This window comes from Lissotriton helveticus, chromosome 11 (genome assembly GCF_964261635.1).
Source record: "Lissotriton helveticus chromosome 11, aLisHel1.1, whole genome shotgun sequence".
In the NCBI taxonomy this organism is placed as follows: Eukaryota; Metazoa; Chordata; class Amphibia; order Caudata; family Salamandridae; genus Lissotriton; species Lissotriton helveticus.
Genome location: NC_136072.1, coordinates 972,860,007 through 972,886,666, shown reverse-complemented (window position 1 = coordinate 972,886,666; position 26,660 = coordinate 972,860,007). Strand labels below are relative to the sequence as shown.

At 45.7% G+C, this 26,660-nt stretch overlaps 1 protein-coding gene across 2 annotated transcripts in view; it reads left to right on the top strand.

Moving 5' to 3' along the window:
• The window catches only part of SEZ6L (seizure related 6 homolog like), a 1,424,144-nt gene that overhangs the window by 424,550 nt on the left and 972,934 nt on the right, over window positions 1–26,660 (top strand). For both annotated transcript variants that reach the window (XM_078667320.1, XM_078667319.1), the window contains exon 2: window positions 1,917–2,633. In XM_078667320.1, the coding sequence (XP_078523446.1) occupies window positions 1,917–2,633 (717 nt within the window). The remainder of the gene's footprint in view (window positions 1–1,916; window positions 2,634–26,660) is intronic.

Below are 26,660 nucleotides of genomic sequence, written 5' to 3'. Positions count from 1 at the left end.
GGCCCCAGCCCTGCTTTCCTGTCTGCCCTTCTCAATCGAACCTGTGCCAAAGATGACTTATTCTGCAGCTGTGTGCCTCCGAAACCTGGAAGGACTGCCTGCCTTCAATAAAGACCAAATCCTTCTGAAGAACAGCAGAACTGTTCCTTGCATCCTGTAGAAAATCCAAAAGAAAAGACTCTGAGGCCTCCGGAACCTCCAAAACTGACACCCAAAGTCACCACTGCACCCGTTGCCTCCTGCATGAGTTGAAGTGGGCCACTGGAGCCAACAAGGTTCCCCAGCCCTCCAGAGGTCCAGTCCATTATGGTTTCGCCCCTTGTGGTCTCCCCAACATTGCCAGCAGCCTCTGCATGCAGGCCCCCTTGACCGCAACACTTCCCGGTTAGTGAAACCTCACACCTAAAGACACGTTTGCATCCGTCACCCCTAGGCCATGGAGAAGATGACCCCAGGTGTCCCTACTTCTTCGAGTTTCACCAGCCTTGAACCCCCCTGTTGGTTCACTCTGACTGGCTTCCTAGCCAGAACCTACAGCCTCTGTTTACATTGAACAATTCCCATTTAAACCTATTGAGCTCCGAATGCTGTTTTGCACCCTGCACCTGGCCGCCTTCATGCCACTAGTGGTGTAATGTTAGTGTTGCCTTGGACCTTGCCCACCGCTCACCTTAACTCGGGGAGATTGGTCCTGTAAGTCAATGTACTGTACGTGTTTGCAGAACCTGTTATTCCTTCCATAGGATAACATTGCAGAACTCAAAAATGGTACTGTGTACACTTTTTAAACTGAAAAGTATTTATATTTAAAAATGCACTTACCTGAACGACTTTTCTATGATGCCTAAACATATAAAAAAAGATACATACTATTTTCATAAATTAGTGCTGATTTCCCCTTAGAGTCATGTTCTCATTTATTAATCATTGTGTGTATTTGCAAATGTCTGGCACTCCTCTGTGTTAAGCTTAAGGCTGTTTGACCACACTACGCCCTCTAGTAGAGCACTTTGAGTTTGCATAGCAAGCCCGTGTCCAGTACTGATAAGGGAACCGCTGGACTCTTTATATGGTAGATCAACTTCTTCATATATCACAAAGAGTCAGCTTCCTACATGATTGCATTCATTCTCAATGGTTCACGGTTGTTTTGTAACTGGTTTGTTCTGATATCTTCGGGTGACATTAGGATAGAGGAAGCTGAATCAGCATTCACTTAGTGAAATTGTGCTGAGGTGGTAAGGCTGTATAACACTACTTAAATCAGTGTTTTGGTTTGTTGAAAATGTATTTCCTTTGCTCACAGCATGATGATCTCCACTTTCCATTCTATTCAATGAGAAGATTTCCTATATAAATCCTCAAATCAGGATGTGAGCCAGGTGGCTTTCCGATGTCACAGGAGATGTTCTCCGATTTCTTATTGATCTTTCTGCTCATTGGGCTTAGCCTGTTTTTGATTGTCCCTATTTTTCTGTATTGCCCTTCATTGCAAAGACTTTATGCATTTGAACTTTACAATTTCTGTATTGAACCCTTTGAATTTTTGTAATAAATCTTTTAAAATGTTCAAATTCAGCCAACAGCACTCACTTACTGACTCAGTCCGTTCTTACTTAATGGTATTTTGATGTACTGATTTGTACCTTGTCTCTGGGACACATTGCCTCATGAAATCAAGGTTTAACACTGCCCCTGATCCACCCACCCGTGGGCATGCTATAGAAGTGTTTTTGGGGTGTAGAATTCTAGAGGTTCAACTCACCCACAAATTATAGGTGAAACCTTTGGTACATGCATGATCGAGATCAGCGCTAAAACATAAAAACAATACATGATAATAAAATGGGGACTGTGAGGCTGACATTCCATAAATATTATAATTTGTTAATTGATAGATTTTTCTTTTTTTTCAGATGTTACAGATGAAGAACCAACCCCTTCAATTCCATATGAGTTGCTTTCTGATGAACTCACAAACAGTAGGTTCGACAAAATAGAGACAGAACATACAGACACAACAACTCAAAATCTTTACCAGTTGAAAGAAGACTTTTTAGAATTTGAGACTGAAAAAAATCCACCCAAAGTCCATCTTGAGGTTTCACAGATTCCCACACTGGTTCCTACTGTTGCAGAATTAGGAAGTGCAAATAAAAAGCCACCCTCCTTACGGCAAGTGAACACAGCAAGAAAACTACTACGACCCAAAACGATATCAACAATCCTGCCTAGAGCATCCACTTTTCCAACTCTGCCAAGTTTCAGTTCACCAACTTTTACTGAAGACCCCAAAGAGATGGGAGATGTTTTGAACGAATCTGGTGAGCATAAACAAGAAATGCCTGATCAGCCAGCATGGTTAAGCAGTAGAGGATACAGTAAACCAATAACGCAGGCACCTTTTCAGCTTTCCCCTTACACACCTCAACCATCAAACACCCCTACTTTCCAAGACATACCAGACATTGTTAGCCAAACTTTGCCTGACATAAATGCTCCTCTAAGAGTGGATGGCAATGTAATTAATACTGGTGAAAGAGACTTAAATTATTCTACGCGTGAAGATAACCAGGATACAACCACTTCAACCATAATTACCACAACAGTGATCACTACGGAACAAACACCAGGTAAGGTACTTACTGTGGCAGTAAGGTTGTCACACAATACATTACTCTTTAGATGAAATGTATGCATATTTTGATCAAATTCAATTCTGTGAACGGCCAAGAAAAAATGCAAAAGACAAAGGATAAACTTAAATAAATATCTTGCTAAATAATTCATTGTCATAATGTAAGATCGATTGTTACTCTTGAGATTGACTTTGCATGTATCAACACTCAAAATTTAGTATTTGCAAAAAGGTTATATGCAGCTTTCTAATGCCCTCACTGTGAAGTTAGTGTAATTAATCATTTGGACAGGAAGGCATTCAACAGTACTGCATCCCTGGAAACCCACCTCAGATATTTCACCATCTAAAAGCTAGAGACGTTTAAGGCATGGGAAAAGTGGGCAATTCCCCAGGGCCCCCACCTTTCAAGGTACCCCTGGATAAGTAAACTTTATCTATATCATCTCTGTTTATTTCCATATCTCAACATTTCTCGTCTCTACCTACCTCTACCTCTGAGTCTGTTTCTCTCTGCCTGGCCCCAGTGGCACCTTATGGATTTTGGGGGCATGAAAAGACGTATTGCAACTGCTTTGGTGTGCAGCCTGTTTTTGGAAGTTTGCCGTCGTGCGCGCTTCAAATAATAGAAAACGTGTAATAAAACTGAAAGAGGGCCCCAAAAATATGTTTTGCCCAGGGCCCCGAAAAACCTTAAAAAACACTGTTAAAAGCTGGTGATATTTCTGGGTTGAAATGGACTCAAATGGGTAATTACCATGGAAATCTGGTGCATTACTCCCAAATCATGCAGTAAGGCCCAGTTCCTCAAGAGAGCCTGGGAATTAAATGTGTAATCATGTGCTATTCCTGGCTCTCAAAATTACAACTACCAGTGGTATTTAAACAATCTTGGCTGGACTCCTATTGCACAACCTTTACACAAGCCCTGTAGAAGGGCCATTTATATGGGCTCTTTAGACCTTCAGGTGAGCGGTCATTTATGTGGAAGTACAGGCTGATCTGACAAGTCAGTGTATACATTGCTTTTTTTGTCTGATTGTTGGGTCTATTTTACGACCTAATGGACCGGATTTTACGGTTGTTTCCTTTGATATTGCCACAAACATTACCTGCAGGAAGCACAAAAACGTGCAGCCTTCCATACTTTGCAAAACACTTATACAGCTTGCCTTCACAAGTTTAGCATTGCCCTGATTTACAAATGCGGATCCTTTTTTTAGCTCTCTGATTTGCTAACAGTGGCCACTTTTCATTTGGTTCCCAGGCCTATTTTCTCTCCCAATCCGACAGTGGGTATAATCCACAACGCTTTAAAACATGTTGGATGCTATTAAAAAGGAAACTGTTCACACTCAGTAAGGCAACCATACACCAGAAGGTGATTCACGCAAAAGCCAACTCAACTAGGCATTCGCCCTCTAAGCTTAATGGCATACCTGCACCCCCCCCCCCTTCCCAGAAGCCTCCTTGGGGTTCCATATTTGGAATGCTCCGGCTGAATCTCTGTGTATTGCACCATTTGATTCACCCACTACATTACCAGCACAAATCCGCTAAAATGAAGCCATTTGGAAATGTTTTACTACCTCCAAAGCGGCATAAAACGCATTACGCCTTTATGCTCTAGTCATGTTTCTCGGAGATATAACAGGACACATTCTCCGGGCAGAGATATTTCAGCGCTTTGGAAACTCGTTATCTTTACTGCTTTTCATGACTTGACTGCTTCCTGTGGAGGCTGTGTGTGGCATGCAAACTGCAGTGATAACAATCTACACAATGTGCAACTGGCCCAGGTGCCAAATGTTGTCTGATTGTGTTGCCAGGCTAGGGCGAAGCAGAAGGCGCTGTAATTATCAAACGCTTTCAGCATGTGTGATTAAGAGATATTGCCTGCGTTTGCTACCGCAAAGCATTGACTGCTGAGAAGTTACTCTGCGACTGCCAGTGCCGCAGTAGTGCCTACCAGCGCCAAAGCCATTGAACGTTTTATTCTCTCTCACTATCACAGATGCAGGTTTGCTTGTTCCTTGGGTGTTCAGAGGCAGTTATCGGCAAAGTAAGATTGTAGTGCTCGTCTGAAAATCACATACCATTTACTTCCGCATTCCTGCCTATATACATTTTTATAAACACTCACACATGCATTCTGTTATAAATAAATCAAAGTTAAGTTCCGGGTTTAGGATTTATGGTGCTGGCAAAAGGAGCATGTTTTACTTAAGAATACGTTTTTTCGTGTACTTTTTATTGAACAGTTTTATGATTCTCGATGGTCACACTAACACTGGCCTTACATAATTGAAAGCACCCGCAACACAAACAGTTTAGCCTTTTGAGATTGTGTATGTACAAATGCATACCACACATGGTTGTGAAAGATGAAATATTGAGTGTGATATACTAGCATGTTGGGAAATGATCCACAGCTCAGTCCGCATAATTATTGAAGCTACGATATTTAGCTATACGAAAGGCCAGACTGACCCTACCAGGCATTAGGCGTTTCTCCGGGAGGCTGGAAGGGTGGTGGGGGTGCCGGGCAGTTTTTTGTTTATAGAGGTCAGTTTTGGAGCAGTGGAGCAGTTTTAATAGCACTGCAAAGTTCCTTGTACACTGAGCAGTTTTCGGGCAGCAATAAAAATGTGAAGATAACTGGTGATTATTTTACCCACTGCAGAGAGGAGTTTTGTCTATTGGCAGTTTTGACTCATCTAAGGTAGCCCAGAGGGTTAACATGCCTGCTGCTATAAAAGTGTACCATGTATATCAAAGAACAATATTTACGTGCATAGTTCAGTGAGTTGCTGCTTTTGTCATTGAAATTCTATTGTTACTGTACAGTTCTTAAGTTAAATCTAGCACAGTGAGATATGAACTGCCATCAAGGGGCTGCATGCAAGCTGCATGGTACAGGTTAGAAAGTTATGTTTTTTCCCAGCCTTTCATACCTTTATACTGATATTGCTTAAAAGGTTTGTTTGGCTAGAAATACATACTTATTATTAAAGTCAACCCTACCCCCTGTGTATGTCTACATCCAGAGTTTGTGCTTCTACAGACCAATCAAAAAATGTTTATCAGTATGGATGACATGTCAATCAAATATCTTGTAGTCCTGTTTGCCTTGTGTAACAATTTATACACACTTGTTTACATGCATATGATTCATAGTCTCTGTATCTGGGTATGATGTGAAGTGCTCTGACACCCTACATTGTTTTGAGATGTGCTATAAAACAAATAAAATACATCTGAGGTAGGGGCTATGGAAAGATGAGCGGCACAGTTGGAGGGTGATAGTGAAGGAATCATTGAAGAGTCCCCAACAGTGATCCTGGTGCACAGTAAGTTCACTATCTACTGTGCTTTAAAAGCTAATAGAATTGAGTATATAATGACAAAAGTGTTGTACAATGCACCATTTCCCCCCCAATTTTCTTGGTGGTAGAGCCTCCAAAATCCACCCTTTGTAGTGGTCAGACTCGTTCACTCACTGCATTTGCTATGCACCGTACATGGGATTGTAGGAAAGTAGGATCTGCTTCTTATGGTTACCCCCACTTTTTGCTGATGTCTCACTGTTTTTGGACTAGTTTGACTGGGATCTTGCTATCCAGGACCCCAGTCTATCTGCTTTCTCCCTTAAATTGCTATGTATGTACTTTAAGTACATTCCAGATTGGATACTGGGGTACCCTCATAAGTCCCTAGTATATGGCACACCATGTACCCAGGGCATAGGTACCCCAGAGGACTCCCATGGACTGAAGCATGTATTGTGCCACCAATGAGAAGCCTTTCAAAATGACACCACAGGTCTGCTACAGCAGCCTGTGTAAGCTGGTGCTTGCACCACTTAGTTAGTTATAGGTTCACTATATCTATCTAAATCACTACACTTAAAAACCTATCAGTCACCCGTATGGCAGGCCTTATCAATCCTGAAGGCTGGGCCCTGGGTTTTACGTGAGAGGGTGCCCCTGAATGAGTAGGGCCCCTCTGCAGCCTTCGGAGACCATTCTCCGGGGTTGTCTGTGATGCAGCCAGACATATAGGTTAAGTTGCCTTATAACCTCACGGTAAATGCTAACTTTCAAACGGTTGCTTTGAAACATGTCATGTTTGGTGTCAAACACCTTGGAATCATACCCCACACCAGTAACTGGTGTGGTAGGTATGATTCCACCCTTCTGAAACCACTACTGTGGGTCACCGGTCTAACTGGTATCAGCTTTCTCAACCTGGGCAGCACAAAATGGATGCTGCCAGTCACAGACACAATTCTGTTCTCCTGCTGCTGAGCTGAGCTCGAGGAGAGGAAGGGATGACAATAGGCATCCTGTCACAGGGAGGTGTAACCGCCTCCCAGACAGGGTTTAGTGAATTGGGGCTGGGTGGGTGCACTCTGAGAGTGCCAGAAAGTCTGCACTGGGGGCACATTTGGTGTCCCTGTGCATAGTCCAGCACAAACCAGTTCGGAGAGCCATTGGCTCCTGCTCTGGCGCGAAACTGGACAAAGGACATGGGTGTAGCCACCCCTCTGTCCTGCCCCTCCCCTAGGAGGGTCCACAACATCTGTCCAACCCTTTCCCGTGGGTATAAAGAGGGTTACCTGACTACAGGACTTTAGATTTTGCCTGGACAAGAGTCTATTAAGAAGAAACCAAGTACTTTGACTGCCTCCACGACGTTGCACGACTGAAGAATCTCCCCTGGAGTAAAGGAGTTACTGCCCTGCAGTAGCAGGCACTTAAGCGCATCTGACCGGCTTGCTTCTCTGGAGCTCCTGAGGACTCTGAAGATTTCAGCAATACAGGAGGTGCGTTTCCGAAGGTCCCTGAGGTTGATCTGACCTCTCAGCGATTCTGAGACCCGTATCCTTCGGGGGACCGTGTGACCCGAACCCCTGTGCACCCTGTACATTTGCAAGTGCATATGCTTGTTGGCGATCCCGAAGCTTGTGCAGTGGACTCCGTGTAGTCCTTACCCCGAACAGTATTTGCACCAAAGAAATCCGGCCTCCTTGCACTGAGTGCTCCGTGGGCTGGTGCTTTGTAAATTCTCCTCGTAACTCCTGGGCCGTTGGCCTGTGGGTCCTGGCGAGGGTCACCTTGTGTGTTCCTGGGCTTCTTGGTTGCTCCATATGTGCCCTTGACTCTCTATTGCTTGGGGAGTTACCTGGACCTTGCTGGTCCACACCGTAACCGGTTTATCCTTCATGCATGGGTTGTATTTGCCAAGGGTTGTTGGTGCTCCAGCCAGACATTGACCCCTCAGCACTCGACATCCTTTGTGCAACAGCTCACCTCCAGACCCTGGTTGTCCTCGATGTCTCCTGGTCCCCGTGGATGCAGAGTCAAGCATCCCTTCTGCGCACCTGAAGCACCCGACATCGTGGTGCAGTGTAGGTAAAAGACAGGGGGCCTCATTTATGAGAAATGACGCATCGCTGCGTGAAAGCATCGCTGCGTCACTTCTACGTGCGCACTCCTTGCGACATGATTGATGCGTCATATTTACAGTATGACGCATCATGTCGCAAGGAGTTACAGATGCGTCAGTATTTCTGGCGTATCTGTAAGCGCAAAAGTCACGCATTGCTGGGGTGTGTCACAAAAGTGTGGGAAAGCCCCATGTGAAAGGGCTTGCGTCAGTCTTACGCCTGCTGTGAGGCAGGCGCAAGATTTTGACGCAACAGCGTCCTAAAAGTGACGCATGAAATCTCATAGATTTCACTGCGTCACTATTACGAGGCTTTTTGCGGGGGGACGCCCCCTCTGCATACATTATACCTGACGCAGGTATAATGTAGCGCAGGGGTTTACAAAGTGACGCATCTGCTTAGATGCTTCACTTTGTAAATAGTGCGCAACAGGAGGCATGTTTACGCCGCTGATGCGTCACGAAAAGTGACGCTTCGGAAGCGCAAAACTGACGCAAGGCCTCATAAATGAGGCCCAGGACATATACTAAGGTGTGTGATATGTCCTGACTGTGAAATCCCTTCATTTATTTTTTTCACTGCTGAAAGGCCATCCTGCCCATAGGACATAATGGGAGAGGCTGGGTGTTGTGTTTGTTAGCCTAATTTCCTGTGAGTTTATAATGGAGAGGTGAAGTTTAGTATGTATGCACTCACAGTGTCATAACACATCTTTCTGTGAAGGTGGTTTTGTCACTGTGTGTTCTTTTAGAAAGCGGCTCGGTTTTGTGCTTTAGGCATTTCTGTGTATCTCTGCTGAAATGTGAATTGTCTGTCTGGATCTGAAAGGTGAGAGGAGCTGGGAGAGGTCTTGACCCAGGGAGGGGTTGAGATGGCACCAGGCTGCCCTGCATCTGGAGAGTAAGGGGAGGAAAAGCCTGGGAGGTGAAAAGGCCTGAGCTGGTGCTGTAAACCAATTGACCCATGTCCTGCTGAGTAATTAAGGATCCAAACCCCCAGTATCAAAGGGAGGAAGGTAACACTGGGCGGGAGACATCCAGAACTGATTTAGGGAGGGGTCAGGGAACCCTGAGCACAAACAAACGTCAAAGACATTAAGGGGTATAACTATGAGAGCTGAAACCCTTGAACTTTGAAATGAAACAAAAATGGATTGAGACTGAAAAGGCTTGGACCCATTCTGTGGTCAAGAGGAACCTCTGCTAAAGAAGGAGCAACTGAAGAGACCGCTGTGGAAAGAGCGATCCTTGCTTCGTAAACTGGGGCTCGTCTGCAGTTCGCAGTTAACAATGGAGAGGATGTTAGAACTGTGCTTAGAGGTGCTGGGTCCACCTGCTCGAAGAAGACTGTGCTTTGTGCTGTGCTTTGTAACCTCAAGGACCCGAGGTGAGCTGGCCCCCTGTTTGGAAATACAGGATCATAAAACGTTTTGGAGAAGTCCCAAGCAATGCGGTGTGCACATGCTTTTGCAGCTTGAGACCCTCAGAAGTTGTGCCTTGTGATCGTGGGCACACAGGAGTAAGCAGAGTCTCGGATGCGCATGGTGCATGTCGTGGTGCAGGCCAAGGCATTGGTGAGGAGCGCCTGGTCGTTATGTGCACAGGGAGACAAAGTGATACTCAGACACGCAGGGTACGTGTCGTGGTGCAGGCCAGGTCGTTGGTCAGGAGCGCCTGGTCATTGTGTGCACCAAAGGAAGAAGTGAGTCTCAGACACGCAGTGTGCATGTCGTGGTGCAGCCAGGGCATTGGTGAAGAGAGCCTGGACATCATGTGCACCGAAAGAAGTGATTATCAGATGCGCAGAGTGCGTGTCATGGTGCAGCCAGGGTGTTGGTGAAAGAGCCCCTGGACATCATGTGCACTGGGAGAAGAGGAGAGACTCGGACGTGCAGTTTGCATGTCGAGGTGCAAGCAGGGGCGCAGGGGTAAGAGTGCCGGTTCATCGTGAGCACCAGAGAAGAGGCGAGTCTCAGGCGCACAGTGTGCGTGTCAAGGTGCACCCTGAAGCGCTGGTGAGGAGTGCCTGGGTAGTGTGTACACCGAATTTAAAGTAAAGCCTCCACAGTGCTGAGGGCAGGTCTCGGTGTTCACTGAGACCGCCAGAAGGAGGGCCAAGTCATTGGGGCCTGGGAGTAAAACTTCAGTGGCCGGACCAGCAGCCCCGGAGGAGCTGAGCTGCCGGGCTGAGTGCCCCACACCCCGTGGCAGAGTTCTGGATCAAGGCCCAAGTTGTTGATGTCAGAGAGAAGAGTGGGGTCGCGCCCCCCGCACCCCCAGGTAGCGTGTATCACCACCTGGGGTGGGGTGCGAGCCGAGAGGGACACTCTATCAGCCTCTTGCTTCTGTCAGCTGCGTAGGCCTGTTGCTTCAGCGCAGAAACCGGCCAGTGCTGACCCAAGAAGAGGGGCAGTACTGGGGCTGGAGTGAGAAGCAGTACAGTGTCATCATTGATCTATATTGGGGGCACTGTTAACAAAGCCCCTAAACTGTCGTATTACAATTTACATTGTTGCTGCTAACAAACTATCGAACTGTCGTATGACGCCTGTCCTCATTTGTGCCTGACAAACCACATGCTTGGTGCGCTATGCACTGCAGTATTTTTCCTTGCAGATTACCTGATTATAATGTGGCGCATTGCATTATTTCTTCCTTGCACAGTACCTGATTATAACATGGCACAATGCATTATTTCTTCGTTGCACCATACAGGATTGTAGCGTGACGCATTGCTTAGTTTCTTCCAGGTACAGGGCATGCTGGTAGTGATACACATTGCATTATTCCTTCTATTGAAAAAGTAGATGACTGAGGCGCTACTTATGGCATTGTTTTTCTGTTGACACAGTACGAAAGAATATCGTTATGCATTGCAGTATTTGTTTTCTTTTGCAACGTGTGTGATTTTAGCAATATGACTGGCCTACCTTTTGGAAACGGTTAGAAGTGAGCTTAACTGTTGGTTAGAAGCGGTGGTTAGGATAATCTTACCAACCCACCGGGAAGAATACTACCCATTCTTTTATGTTGATTTTGTATTGTGTGGCCATATCGTATAACTTCTTAAATAAAGATTATACTCATTTTATAAAAACTTGTGTGGAGCTATTTGTGGTGACATCATTGGGTTGCTGTGAGTGTGGTTGCACATATTGTACACTTGTGCCTTGGAGATAAGCCTGGCTGCTCGTGCCAAGCTACTAAGGGGGTGAGCAGGTGTTAGATTTGGGGTCTCTAGTTGGCATAGGTTGGTACCTGTGACAAATAGGGACCCTTGCTTCTAGTCAGGGTAAGGGGTACACTCCTAAAATAACCCCTGCTCACCCCCTTGGTAGCTAGGCCTGAGCAGACAGGCTTATCTCAGAGGCAGTGTGTAAAGAATTTGTGAACACATACAGTTTCCCAGTGACAACACTACAGATGCGCACCACACAGTTGTATATTAAAAATAAGTATTCTTTATATAGATTTAACACAAGACCACAAACGACAAGAATCCACAATACTGTACTTTAAAAGAGTTAGTTCACTTCAGATCTTAAAATGCGACACTTTCAGTCAATGTACTTTAAGATGCGACACGCAGGGCAACAAAAGTGTTTCAGGAAAGGTGATGCAGTAGTCCGTTGCACGCAAGAACGATGATGCGATAAAGATCTGGTGCAAAGAAACAAAGATGGCGTTTTCTTCCTGATGCGACACGCTTCTCCGATGTGGCGAGATGTCTCGACTCGATGCGACGGCTGCAGGGCAACACCCTTGTTCAGCAATGCGACGACAGCGGCTTTGGCGGCGACACTCTTCTCCCCTGATGCGAGACGCTTCCGCTCTATGCGACAGCTGCATCAGTGACACCCACTGCAGGCCAATACCCCAAGCAGCACTTCAGCTTAGGGATAGTCTCTCCTCAGTTTCTTCTGGTTCCTCTCCTCAGCAAAGGTTTCTTCTTGTAGTCCAAAAGTGATCTAATTTTCTGGGGTTTGGGTCCCCTCTTTTATACACAGTTTCTCTTTGTTCTCTGAATGGAAGAGAGGCCTTTCCCTAGTCCAAACCAGTTCTGGTCAGTCCTGGAGCACTCTGCTGACATGACTCCTTCTTTCCTTTCACAGTGCAGGGTAGAGACATCAGACACACCACAGGAGGTGGAGCCAGCATTGTGGAGGAAAGGCACAGCCCTATTCAGGTCTCAGATGCAACTCCTCCCTCTCATCTAGATGCAGATCTCTTTATTCACCACTGGGCTGATTCACCCTGTCTCCTGGAACACCCCAGCCCATGTCCCTTAAACTCCAGACAAGGAATACACACCCTAGCAGAGGCAGGCTTGGAAAGTTTCGCAAGAAAATACCTACTTTCTAAAAGTGGTATTTTCAAACACAGAATGTTAAAATAAACTTCACTAAAAGATGTATTTTATCATTCTGAGTTGAGGCATACTAAACTCGAATTTCCACCATGTTCCCTGAGTCAGTTAAGATTATACAATGCAGTAATCAAACTGCCCATTCTGGCCCTTGGGGAATAGGTAGCCTTGCAATAGTGAAAAACAAAAATGGCTGTAATTCACTATTAGGACATTCCACACACATTGGGGCTTGTCCTACCTTATACTTACAATGCACCCTGCCCTTAGGCCTACCATAGAGGTGTCTGATATGAAGAAAAGGGAAGGTGTAGGGTCTGGCAAGTGGGTGCACTTGCCCAGTCAGCATGGCAGTACCGGACTGCACACAGGCTCTGCAATGGCAGGCTTTAGACACACTTTTGCATGCTACTTCTGTGGGTGGGACAGCCAGTGCTGCAAGCCCACTAGCAGCTTTTGGTTTAGAAGCCCTGGGCACACTCAGTGCACTGTACCAGGGTCTGACAAGCAAACCAAACCAGCCAATCATGGAATCACTAATCCATACATCAATTTAAAATAGGGATAGTATATGCAGCTTAGCACTGATCAGCAGTGGTAAAGTGCACAGAGTCATAAAACCAACAAAAACAGATCAGACAAAATACAGGAGGAAGGCAAAAAGTTCAGGGATGACCCTGCAAAAAGAGCCAAGTCCAACAGCAGGACTATCTCAGACAGTGTCCTTACTTAGCCTAACATTGAAGCAAGGGGTCGGGGACTCCCGCCGCCAGCATTTGGTGGCGGTTGTAAGTGATAAGGACCCCCACTTCCAACACCAACCAAATCGGTGAGGCATAAATTCAATATTTTTGAATTAGTAGAAATTAGAGGAGACTCTCAGGAAAGATTTCTTTCGGTAACCTGTGTTGTTCTTTAGTCGCTGCAGTTGAAGAACTGCATTGCCCTTGAAGGATACGGGGTTCTATTTGAGTATCTCCTACACTGGAACCCATCCCACCCAGGACCATTCTATTGGATCTAAATACTGGGCAGTGCAATCTTGCGTACAAGCCCGCTTCAGTATTAGAGCACTCCAGTCAAATTAGCTTCACATAGTCAGGATTATAAACTTGATTAAAATGACCTTCCCGAAGCTGCAACATCAGGAGCCAAAGTCCTTAACAAGCAAACAACATTTTCACAGTCAGCACATGCCTCTATAGTCCTGGTGGCCTACTTCAGGAGGCAGACTGATAACAGGCCTATTTCAAGCACTTCCAAGCAGTAGAATTGAAATGGGAATCTATAAGCAATCCCTAAATATTTACTTCCCAGTTATCTTCCTGCATGTTCTTCACTTCTTCAAGTATTCAACATCTAAAATGTGGTGTACTGAATCATTTAATAAGAATATATGCCTATGCTTTTTAGGTCAAGCATTCTAGACCTCTTGTATATACTTTAGTATATACTTTAGTATATACTTTTATGTGTATGTAGGACTTGTTTGCTTCCGCCTAGGGACTTTTTTGTCCGTTTAACTGCCTCTATTTAACTGTCTTGATAGAAAACGACCAGCAGAGGTCAGTAATATACCAGAATTGTTTTCTGCTGAGGGACTTGCTTTTTTAAATTTTTCCGGCAACTGCCCCAATTTAACTTTCTTGATACAAAAAAAACAGCTGAGGTCAGTAAAATACCAAAATCACTTTGGCATTTTCTATATTTTAGTCCATAGACAATGGCCTCCACGAGCACCTGTAGACAATATTTTTTTCAAATCTTGTATTTTCAATGATATGCCCACCGAAGGCCCTTGTTTTATATTAAAAACAGAGCTTTAGACTATACCATTTCCCGCTGAAAGGCAATATTTCTCTCCATGTGTCACGCAGTTTGGTGCTTAATTTCTCTCCATGTTATAGAACAGTAGTTGTTTCAGCACCCAGGCTAATGTGCTGCATAGCTAAATACATATAAGGTCCTAAAGTCGAGACCGATTGCTGGGGACGGCTCCGTGCCATCCTCCTCACCAGTCCTCATGTGCCGGGGAGGCAGAAAGCTCACGAGACACCAGGAGTGTTTTTTAATGCAAAATGAGTGGGGCGTCACTCCCAGGCATTGAGTCTGACCCCCCCAAATAACCATACACCCCCATCAATCTTTCTTCCTCCTGTTTGAGACAGATTGGATGTGTTTTTGTCCAGTCTGCTCTCGCTGGGTGGAATAAAGCCTACTATACCACCAGGGACTATATATGGAGGCAGAAGCATCCTCCCATCAATGTGCTAGTGTTTCCCCCGCCCGCAGACTAAACCGTCTTTCTGTCTCCCCAGGGGCAGATGGGAGTTTTTTTACCTCCAATCTGCCTATATGGGCAGAAAGCCCACAAGACACCAGTAGTGCAGTCCTCTGGCCCAACCCACTACCATATGTCCTCCGATTGGCCTTTTCTTCGCCGCCTGAGAGGTTAAAGGATTAAGCAATAAATCACTCAATTTCACTTTATGGAGTAACATATTTCGCTACTGTTGAAATGTGGATTATTAGTAGTGGTAAATATATTTCTACCACTGGCAAGAAGGCCACTAACACAGTCTAGGGCTCATAATAGGTCTCAGAAAATTATTCCCATGCTCAAACCTTGGCAGCTTGGCTGCAACCAGACAGGCTTAACTTCCGAGACAGGTATTTAAAGCATTTAAAAACACCAATTCAGTAAATAATAAAGACACAACACACAATAAAAATCTAACACCAATTTATAAACAGGAAATATTTTTATCTTTAAAATGACACCAAAACGAAAAAAGTCCAAAGTAGGGAATAAGAGCTGTGATTTTTAAAAAAAGATTTTGCACTATATAGCACGTAGAAACCTATAGCGCATATTAGAACATCTGATCGCCCTAGACCAGAACTAGTCAAACTTTCAGGCTGACTGTGATGGAGCCTTGTGCGACTACCCTTCGTGGTAGGCCTTGTCAAGGTTTTTACCTTATGACTTAGAAACTTTTCTGGATCTTTTTCTCCCGGGGTCCCTCGAAGTTCTTCACCAGTCCGGATTATGTTAGGGTGCGCCGGCTTGCCTTGCAATGAGCTCTAAGTCAAACGTATGGAAGTCAGACCTCTGGAGATTTCCAATGGAACGAACCAGAGATCCAGGCCGGCTCGCGGTTGAAGATGGGAGCTTGACACTTGCAGTTGGTCCTGCTCACCTTTTCTACGTTTGGACATAGAAACTTTTATTGAGATTTTTCTCCTGGAGTCCCTCGATACTCTTCACCAAGCCGGATATGGTGAGGGTTCGCCGGCTTGGGTTTCCACCAGCTCCCGGTTAAACTCTGGAAGTCGGACCTCCAGAGCTTTTCAGTGGGAAAAACCTGGAGGGCAGGCCATCTCGCGGTGAGGGACGGTCAAGTCGGTCCACTTATGGGGCTTTTTTCAATGTTGTTCAAATGTTCTCTAAATTTCTGAAACTTTTTCTTGAAGTTCCTTTGAGGGTCCCAACATGTGCAAATCTTACTCCAAGGGTCTGGAAGCTCCAAGATGGGCCTTGAAAAGGGACTTCAGTTCCCACAATCCACTTGGACAAAACCCTTACAAATCCACTTGAGTAACTCTAGACTTGTAATTCTCGGTGGTGATGGTCCAGGTGAGCTCTGTTAGCCTGAAGCTTGCAGGAAGTCCACTCTTTAGTCCTTTTGAAGCAGGTTTGATCAATAGGGCAGTAGCTTCAGATTGTGAGGCAGGAGCAGTTAGTCAGAGTGCAAGTCCTGGTTGGTACAAATCAAACTTCCAGCATAGACTCTTCCTTCTTCTGGGGTTTGAAGCAGCAGTTTTCTGGGGTCACATAGGAGAGCACAACTGTCCAATGAGGTGCAGGGCAACAGCCCAGAGCATGACCATTTCCTCCAAAGTGTGGCACAATGGTCTCGCAGAAAGAACTGTTTTTCAAAAATTCAATATAGCTGAAGTACCAGCAGAGAGGCAAGCGCTGTCTAAAACAACCTCCAGGATAGGTCATCTCCATAGTCTTCCTCCCCCTGGCATCTGCACATTCCTTCCTTAAACTTGCCATCTAGCTGGGTTCAGAGGGGGTGGGCATAGATGGACCTGGCTTTCTCTGTCTGTCCCCTTGAGCCTATGTAGCTCATGGTTCATGACCCCTCCCCCTTGCTCTGTCATTCATATGCAGCAGAAACCTCTCTTCCCAGAATGGCCCTTCAACACAGGTGCCACTTCTTACTTCATCAAAGCAGGCTGGCTAATCCACTTAACTCTGACTTATCAGGACAGATCACTGGAAGGCTGAATTTTGGCTGACAGACAAGAAAGTCTTATAACTTTTTTTCTGTACATTTCATGATAAATTCAACAACAGCATATTGTTAGATTTATTAATACCATTCTACTAAGTCCTTGAATTATATTTTCTGTAAAGCCTAGCGTTAATTATTAAATATTAACTAATTGCCATGTTCACCTATGTGGCTGGAAATCTATATTGGGGTAAATGAAATGTCCACTTTCTCCAGCACAAGGGCATATAAAATGATTTTATAAGGATCCTGCTTATTTCTACAGGATCACCCGCCCCCCAGGAACACATATGAGAGACTTTCAGGCTTCTCAATATGCAATGATATTGCAGATTTCACTCCGCAGTGCTCCTAGCACAACATTCAGTTTTGGGAAGCACTTTACTACAATGTAGGAAGTGAAATGTGCAATTTCACTATAACCCAGGCATATAAAACCTCTTTTATAAGGTTAAGGGTATTCCTTATACGTATCTGACCCCTGAGCCCTGTGACACCTAAGGGAGACCTTGGGGGTACCTAATATGCCAAAATAATTTTGTTTATAAATTTTTAAGGGCCCCAAACACCAAAGTCGAGTTTGGGCACAATGTATTTGTTAAAAAAAGTCCTGTAACACAGGGCTGCTTTTAAACTGACCTCAGGCTTCAACAGTGTACACAAGCAGGTGCAGAAAGAGCTGCTGGCCTCTGAACTGTCATGCCCCATTACATACTAGGCACCTAAAGGTACTTTTAATCACCCTTCCCTATCATGTATTGGGACCTTATAGGGGAGGTCATTCCAACCATTGGGGTACCCTAACCCATAGTATAACATAGTGTATGTAGATGTTTCACTGTATTCTAAATGTGTTTTCAGCATAGCACTGTCCCAGGGCCTGGTAGGCTGAGCCCAGGGACAGTCAGAGTCAGTTACCATCAGTAACAGTCAGCAAAATAATGGGGGTGCCCAGGGCACAAGGATGACTTTGCAACAGCTACATAATACAGTCCCGGAATCAGTAAGTATAGTTAAGAATGTTTATTACAAGATAGGAATCAAGTTAAGATAGACACATTTGAGAACAATGCCATAATGGTGCAGAATAACAACCAGAAACCCAACTTCCTTAAGAAGTGTAGGCGTACCAGTATAAGGCCAACAAGTTGTTGAGTCACAGCAAGACAAAAGATTAGAAGCAAAATTTGGTGCTCAGAGAAGAGTTTCTGGTTCTCTCTTCTACATCTTAACTTTGGAAACTCAAAAATCAGGGAAATTGAGAAAATTAGGGAAAATGTGGGGAAGTACGAGAAGTAAGGGAAGGTTTAAGCATCTCAGAAGCTCAGTCAGGAGTATTCCTGGGACAGGGAAATTACTATTAACCTAAGACACACTCAACAAATAATAAAAAGGAAAGCATAGAGGTCTAATCCTCTTAAAGTCCACAGACAGGAAAATATCCTAAACTCCGGCAGTGTGAATACTAATCATCAGTCATCATCAGTAGCTCCATTGTCCTTTCTATTCACATGTTATAGGCTGAACCATTGACATTTTCTCCCAGGCCAGACATAGGAACGGTATTGTCCATTGTCAACTGTGAACTTTTGTAACATTAATAAAAGGCCACTTTTAGTTGACACTCTGGCTATCCTTGTTACTTGTCAAGGTTTTCTTCTCAGGCACTCTCTCTATCTCTAGTACAGTGATGTATCTATTCTTAGACTAACAAACCAAGTGATTGTACCTGCAAAGAAAAAGACATGCAAACAGTAATGGAAAACAGCATTTCGTGTAGAATGTAAAACATGCTTGGTCAGGACTACCTAAAGTATTAAATCAATGGTATACATTTAATATGCATGTGCACACTCAAACACAAATGAATAAATCTGTCAGTACATTAGATTCATAATACATGTAGCATATAGCAAAAATGTGAATACGTATGTATAAGTAGGATTAAGAACTACATTTAAATGCAAGCATGAAAAATGTATGCACACATTACATAAATCATTGCTTTTTCTCAAGTCTCCAGAGAGTATATCATTTAACACAGTGTATGTTAGAATTCTCTAATTCTACAGTGAATGCATATCAATTTTGATATCAAGTGCAACAATCTACATTAATATTGTTGGGGCACACAGAAAACATGTGCTAAGAGCACGTTTATGTCATATATTTGTGACGTGCAAGGGTGGGGTCAAAAATATGCTACTCCGCTAGGGAGTGCTTTTTAAAGGCAGAATCAGTGGGAGTGGCCCTCTCAGGCATCAGGCCTAGCTCCCACCCACCCACATAACCCCCAGAAGCTTTTCTGCCCCCGTTAGGGGCAAATAGGGGGTGCTTTTCTTCAATCTGCCCCCTGGTGACCGGAAGAAACCCAGTAGACCCTCCGTGATTATATTTGGAAGGGTGGAGCAACCCCCCTTCCGGCAATGGGCTGGTGCTCTCACCATCCCCCCAGGCTAAAAGTTCTATATGCTCCCACCCACCCTAGGGGCAAGGTTTTTACCTCCAAACAGAAATACCACTAGACACCAGGGATTTTTATGAGTAAATGGGTGGAGGCGGCCCTTCCAGGCATTGGGACTAGCTCCTTCCCCCTCAAGTGGCCCCAGAAGTATTTCTGCCCCATCAAGGGGCAGATAGGAGATGTTTTCCTTCAATCTGTCCCAACGGGGCAGAAAGACCACTCGACCACCAGGAATTATTTTAGGTGGGGGGAGGCCCCCTTGGCAATGGGCTAATGCCCCCTCTTACCCCAAGCCCAAAAGTCTTTCTGCCCCTGGGGCATATTGCAGGTTGTTACCTTTAATCTGCCCTGGGTGGACAGAAAGTCTACTAGACAACAGGAATTATTTGTTTGCAGATAAATGCGTATCAGTGACTCGTCTATGCATTGGGCCTAACCCCACCCCCTAAATGACCTGCAATAGTCTTTCTGCCTCCCTGGGGCAGATGAGAGGTCTTCAATCCCAATTTGCCCCAGCGGAAGGGCCAGAAAGTCCACTACACACCAGGGAGTTTTGTTTCTTGCTACATGGTGTGAGGTTGGCCTGCCCACCCACCCACACATCAGACCTAGTCTCCACCTCTAATATGATAACAGTCTCTCTACCCCCCTGGAGACTAAAATATCCCCATCTTTTTGGAAAACAAAGACATTTTGATTTTGGATTTATTTGGGTTATACATATGGATAGCAGAGTTGGACTAAGTCCCAATATCGTCCTACTTCCATGCTGAATGGCTGCTCTTCTTGGGCTCGGGTCAGCTGCTACGTGGGGTAGTCTACCAATCGCAGACATTTCTCAAAACTAGACACCCATGGGACTCAAGGGTGATAGGGACCCCTGACAGACACAAATAAAACTGGGGTCAAATAGAGTTGCTCTGGGAGACTCCCATTGACCTTGGTTTGTTGCTTGCGCATGCGCTAAGCCCAGCCACACAAGGTAGTGAGCTAATGCTGGATGGTATGAATTTCTTGGATTCCTGCTGATACTTCAAGTTTACATCGGAGAAATGCAAAGAAAATGTTTGATTTTAGGCAAAGTTTGAGATTTGCAGGGCACTTTGGGTAAGAAAACTTTGTGAGACCCACACGAGGCATACCACCCTGAACTCCCCTGGGTATCGTTTTCAGAAATGTCTGGGTTTGGTAGGTTTCTCTGGGTGGCCGTTAATCCCAGGCCAACAAAATGCTGCAACCCCCCATTTTCAAATTAGATCATTTTTGTGACAGGAAATGTTGAGGTGTCCACATTGTATTTTGGGGCTTTCCTGCTGCGGGCACTAAGCCTACCCTCACTAGTGAGGTACCATTTTTATCAGAAGACATGCAAGACCATAGAATAGTAGGATATTTAGTATTACCAATTGGATTTCGCTACATTTGTGTCTTCCAAATGTAAGCAGCAGTGAGTAAGAAAGAAGACATTTTTAAAAATACCCTTTAAATCATATGCTCGTATAGGAAATTCAGAGATGTACAAATAACCATTGCCCCTAAACACCATATCTTGTGCCCATTTCAGAAATACATAGGCTACATTGATACCTATTTTTCACTCTACATAATTCACCATATGAAGTGGTCAGTACACAATGAAAAAACATTGTACGGTGCAGCTCAGTTGTTGGCTCTGGGTACCTGGGGTTCTTGGAGAACCTACAAACCCTATATATGCCCATAACTAAAAGGGTCTAGTGAGTGTAATGGTACACATTGTTGTTGTAAATCAGGCACCTTGATAAAAAGTTACAGATGAAAACATTGTCAGAAATGGCTGTTTTTTCCAACTCATTTTCAATATTTCTTTATTTCAACAGTTAGGTTCTTTGAGAAAACCTTGAGGGATCTACACATATGACCACTTGCTGAATTTGGAATTCTGTTTACTTATCAGAAAAGTATGTCTTAACCTGGCTCACCTATGGGTTTTGCACTGTTTTCCACCACAAACTGGAAGTAAGTTGAAAACACATAAAATAGAAAAAAATGGGCTACCTCTTTGAAAAATGCCAGAACTCTGGTAAAAAATGAAGTTTTTTGATTCAGCTATGCATGTTTCTGAAAGCTGAGAACATGATGACTTTAGCACATAAAACCGTTCATTGATGTCATTTTTATGAAAAAAACACACTTTTTCCAGAGCACTTATTTCCTATTTTCCCCCAAAAACTTAAAATGTAGCTATATTTTGGCTATTTTCATTGGTCCACTGCAGGGGAATCCACAAACTCTGGGTACTTTTAGAATCTGCAGTATGTTGGTAAAAAAGGATGCAAATTTGGCATGGATAGCCTATCTGGACAAAAGGTTATGGAGGTCTAAGCACAAACTATCCTAAACCGCCAAACAAAGGCTTGGCACAAGGGGGTGTGGGGTAGGGGGAGAAGCCTAGCAGCGAAAGGTTTAAGAGGAATCACACGTTAGAAGCGAGGGATTTAAGAGTAAAGCACCTTTTTTGGTCCAACCATGCCTGGGAGCAAACAAAACAGCAGCCGTTATGCTATTGTGCACCTAAATAAAAGAAGCAGTAGTACCTACACCAAATAATTGCCTTGTAAATTCATCATACCTGATCTGTAACATTGTAACACAAATCTAACCCTTGCCTGCCTCTATCTCAGCAATCAATATTTTAAGTACAGCTCATCAAAGATAATAGGGTGAGCAATGAGAGAGCAAAATGTACAAATCTACCTATGCAACACGATTACCCGGAAACTGTGTCTATTCTGGTGTTCCTCAGCCATCACATCACTAACTGCTGCATCCCAAAACACAATAAGAGCACCTCCATAGATACTCACACAAGACCGCTTCTCACATAGGCTCAAAACAAAGACAAAGCTCCTCAAGTCACGCACCCCACATGGTGTAGTATGATTTCAGTGTGTGGGTAATCACTTCAGCTCCCCGTCGCATTCAGCATTATATACATTCTATACTACAGTACAATATTTTAGTATCAAATCCATGCTATCAAAAGGTTATCCTCCCGCTCACAAGGGGCCCAGATTCAAGAAACTAAGAGAGCCTTGGAAAACAAATCCAAAAAATCACCTAGTTGAAAATGCTGCTAGAGAAGGATACAAAGCCTGATTTTTTGCAGATGTATGTAGCAGACTACTTTCTAAGGATGCTTTAAAGCAGGTATCATCAAGGCCTGAGTTGGTGATCACATCGAGGAGATTCATGCTGGCCTGCACACATTAAATGGTCATTTCTTTGTGGTGATTGATTACATATGTAAATTTCCCACTTGAGGCAGGTGCTGAAAAGGGCTGAATGAACAATTCACACAACATTGAAACCAGCACCCGACTGGACAATCAGACAGAAATGAGCATACAGGAAACACTTGAGGTCCTCAGGGGGTCACTATGAGACCACCCTCATAGCACCGCCATTGCTCCACCCCGTAAAAAGACCAGCTAAGAGGTCACCTTATTCTTCTTCATGGTTGCCAACCACTACTGCTTCACCTAATGAGTAGCACATGTAGAAACCGGAGTTACCACCCAATGGAGTGCTACAGTCCTTACATAACGAGTGTGCCGGAATGATAACGAGTGTGCCGGAATGCACAGTGAAACATATCTAGAGTATGAACATGATTCGCAAATGCATTTGCACACACAAACAATTTTGGGATAAAATAAGCAAGCAATGTTTTGTTTATTAGCAAAGAAATAAGGCATAAGATAGCTTTCAAAATACATGTTGGACTCAAAAAACAGTCCTTTTAAATTTGAACTCCTTTTATTTCATGTATAATAATTGAGGCAGCCTTTTCTTTGCATTGTTGCAATTTACTTCTCATAGTCTTCTGTAACCAGTTGTGAGTGCTGAACTTTAAAAAACAAATCAATTACAAATATCTTGTCTTGGAATGTGTTTACAGACAACTTAATGACTACTGTAAAAATAACTAAATACTGATTCCTAGTATAAGCTTGCAGCCTGCCCGCATGTTTTTTATTAAGCAATATTTTTTTTCCAGAAAAGAGCTCTGATGCAGAATAAAAGCTGTGTGCTGCCCTTTATGAGTCTTCCGCTTGTCCAACATCACTGAACTAACTTTTAAGGCAGCCTCATCATAGATAGCAGAAACTAATTGTGTGTGTTTTTTTTTAAATCTCTTAAAATACTAGTAGAATTATGAAGAAATTGGTGACTTAATGACAGGACGAGAAGAACAAAAATATAACTTGACCCTTGCTAGTCGCTCCCCACACCGCACAGCTCCACCTGTGTGCCCGTGCCTTAGCCTGCTGCTGCTGCTGCTGCTGCTGCTGTCAGTGGTTCGAGGCCCTCCATGCTCCTGCTCGTGGTTTGATTTCATGTTATTGTAATTTGTGATTTTTTTGTGTAAGTTCACTGTTGGTCTTTTGTTCCTCCCTCCAATCTGTGCCACTACTGTGTCCTCTAAATTGTTGCCCATTCCTTCTCTGCCCATCGCCGTTCTTCTCGCCCGTTCCCGCCGCTGCGTCCCCTGCAGCCCGCACCCCGCTCTCCCATTCGCCCGCTCGCACCTCCCAGCTGCTTCTCCCCTACTTATGGCGGCTGCTGCGTGCCAGTGTGAGCTACCCTTGACCCTTGGTAGGTCGCTCCCCACACCGCACAGCTCTGCCTGTGTGTCCGTGTAGCCTGCTGCTCCTGCTGCTGTCAGGGGTTCAAGGCCCTCCCTTCTCCTGCTCGTGGTTTGATTTCATGTTATTGTAAATTGTGCTTTTTCTGTAAGTTTACTGTTGGTCTTTTCTTCCCCCCTCCCATCTGTGCCATTACTGTGCCCTCTCCATTGTTGCCCATTCCATCTCTGCCCATCGCCGTTGTTCTTCCGCCGCTGCGTCCCCTGCGGCCTGCCCCCCGCTCTCCCATTCCCCTGCTCCTCCCTCACACCTCCACTTCTTATGGCGGCCGCTGCATGGCCGGCGTGCCACTGGTGCGCCAAAGGCAAGCCCATTTACTCCTGTCCATGCCTGGACTGCGCCCAGCGCCAGGACCCCTGGCCCCCCCGAACGCCACGGCACACAACTCCACTACAACTCCAGCACCCTCCACACACTCAATGCCGGATGATCACCCACCTGCTGCCTGGTCGCCCTGAAGCGCACACAAGGACCCTTCTCCTGCCAGAACTGCAGCTTCAGCAGCATCTGACCCACCAATCGACCGACCAGGAAAGAACCCATCTCCCTCAGATGCATCCTCCTCAACACCCGCTCCACCCGCAAACACGCCATCGAACTCTGGGACCTACTCAACTCAACCTCCCCAGACGTCGCCTTCCTGACGGAGATCTGGATGAACCCCTCCTTCGCACCCAACATCGCCATAGCCATCCCGGACAGCTACAAAATCACCCGCAGGGACCTCACCAATGGAGTAGGAGGAGGAATCGCCATCATCCATAGGAACACCCTCAGAGTCTCGACCAGCACCGATGACACCCTCAGCACTGCTAAAAACCGGCACTTCCATGATCCACACCAACCCCAACACCACCCTCAGAGGAACCCTCGTCTACGGACCACCGGGACCCCGACCACAGTTCAGTGACTCCATCGCCGACTTCATCAGCACACACATCGTTACCTCCACGGACTACATCCTCCTGGGGGACCTGAACTTCCACCTTGCGACATCAACTCCACCACCCTGATCGACAAACTAGCCAAGCTCGGACTCAGACAACTCATCACAAAACCCACCCACGCTGCCGGCCACACGCTTGACCCCATCTTCTCCTCAAGCCCCCACGTCTCCGTCAACCACACCACCGAACTCCACTGGACTGACCATCGCTGCATCCACTTCACCTTCCGGAAACCCACCTCGCAACACCACTCCAAACAGATGCCTCACTGCTGCTGGAGCAAAGTCACCGAAGACCAGCTAACTACCACCCTCGCCCAGAGCCCGCCCCCCGAGCCATCGGACGCTGACACCGACGCCCGGAACCTCAGACAGTGGATCGAAGACTGCGCCAACACCCTCCCCCCTTTCAAGAAACCCTCCAACAGTCACACCAGCTAGAAAGCCAGCTGATTCACTGAAGTCCTCCAGGCCTTCAAGCAAACCTGCCGAAAGCTGGAGAAGAACTGACACCAAGAATGAACTACGGATAGCTACTTAGCCCACAAGAACGCCACCCGCAGACACCATCACCTCATCAGATCAGCCAAAAAGGCTTCCTTCAAAGACCCCCAAGACAACAACGCACACAACAGCAAAGAGCTCTTGAGCATAGATTAGGAACTCCCCAACCCCAGCTCCAACACCAACGACATTCCACCTTCGCCAGACCTGTGCGACTAGCTGGCCACCTTCTTTCATCGTAAGATCGCAGACATCCACGACAGCTTCAACAACACGACCGCCATGACAACCACTGAAACCCGAGCTCCCATGACCACCATCCTCACCAATCGCCTACTCTCCTGGACCGAAATCAGCGACGATGACACCAACAAGAACATGAACACCATCCACTCAGCATCACGGTCAGACCCCTGCCCACACCACATCTTCAACAAAGCCAGCAACGCCATCACACCCCATCTCCGGAAAATCATCAACATCTCCTTCGAGACGGCAACCTTCCCGGAGAGCTGGAAGCATGCCGAGGTTAACGCCTTACTCAAGAAACCCAAGGCGGACCCCAAGGACCTCAAGAACTTCCGGCCTATCTCCCTGCTCCCATTCCCAGCAAAGGTCATCGAGAAGACCATCAACAAATAACTGACCCGCTACCTCGAGGAGAACGGCATTCTGGAACCATCACAGTCCAAGTTCCTCAGCAACCACAGCACCAAAACTGCCCTCATCGCTGCCACCGATGACATCAGGACCCTGCTGGACAACGAAGAAACCGCAGCCCTCATCCTCCTGGACCTGTCAGCTGCCTTCGACATGGTCTTCCACCACACACTACGAACACGCCTCCACGACGCCGGGATCCAAGAGAAGGCCCTGGACTGGACCACCTCCTTCCTCACCGGCAGAACACAGAGTGTCCGCCTCCCCCCCTTCCCCTCCAAAGCCACCAAGATCATCTGCGGCATACCCCAGGGCTCATTCCTCAGCCCAGCGCTGTTCGCCGACTGCACGACCTCAACATCATCTCCTACACCAACGACACCCAGCTGATCCTCTCCCTCATCAAGGACAACCACACCACCAAAACCAACCTCCATCGTCGCCAAATGAATGAGGAACAGCCGACTGAAGCTGAACTCAGACAAGATGGAGGTCCTCATCCTCGGATCCACCCCTTTGGCCTAGAACGACTCCTGGTGGCCGACCGCACTGGGAACAGCTCCAACACCCACCGACCACACATGCAACCTAGGGGTCTTCCTCGACTCCACCCTCTTCATGACCAAGCAGGTCAACGCCGTC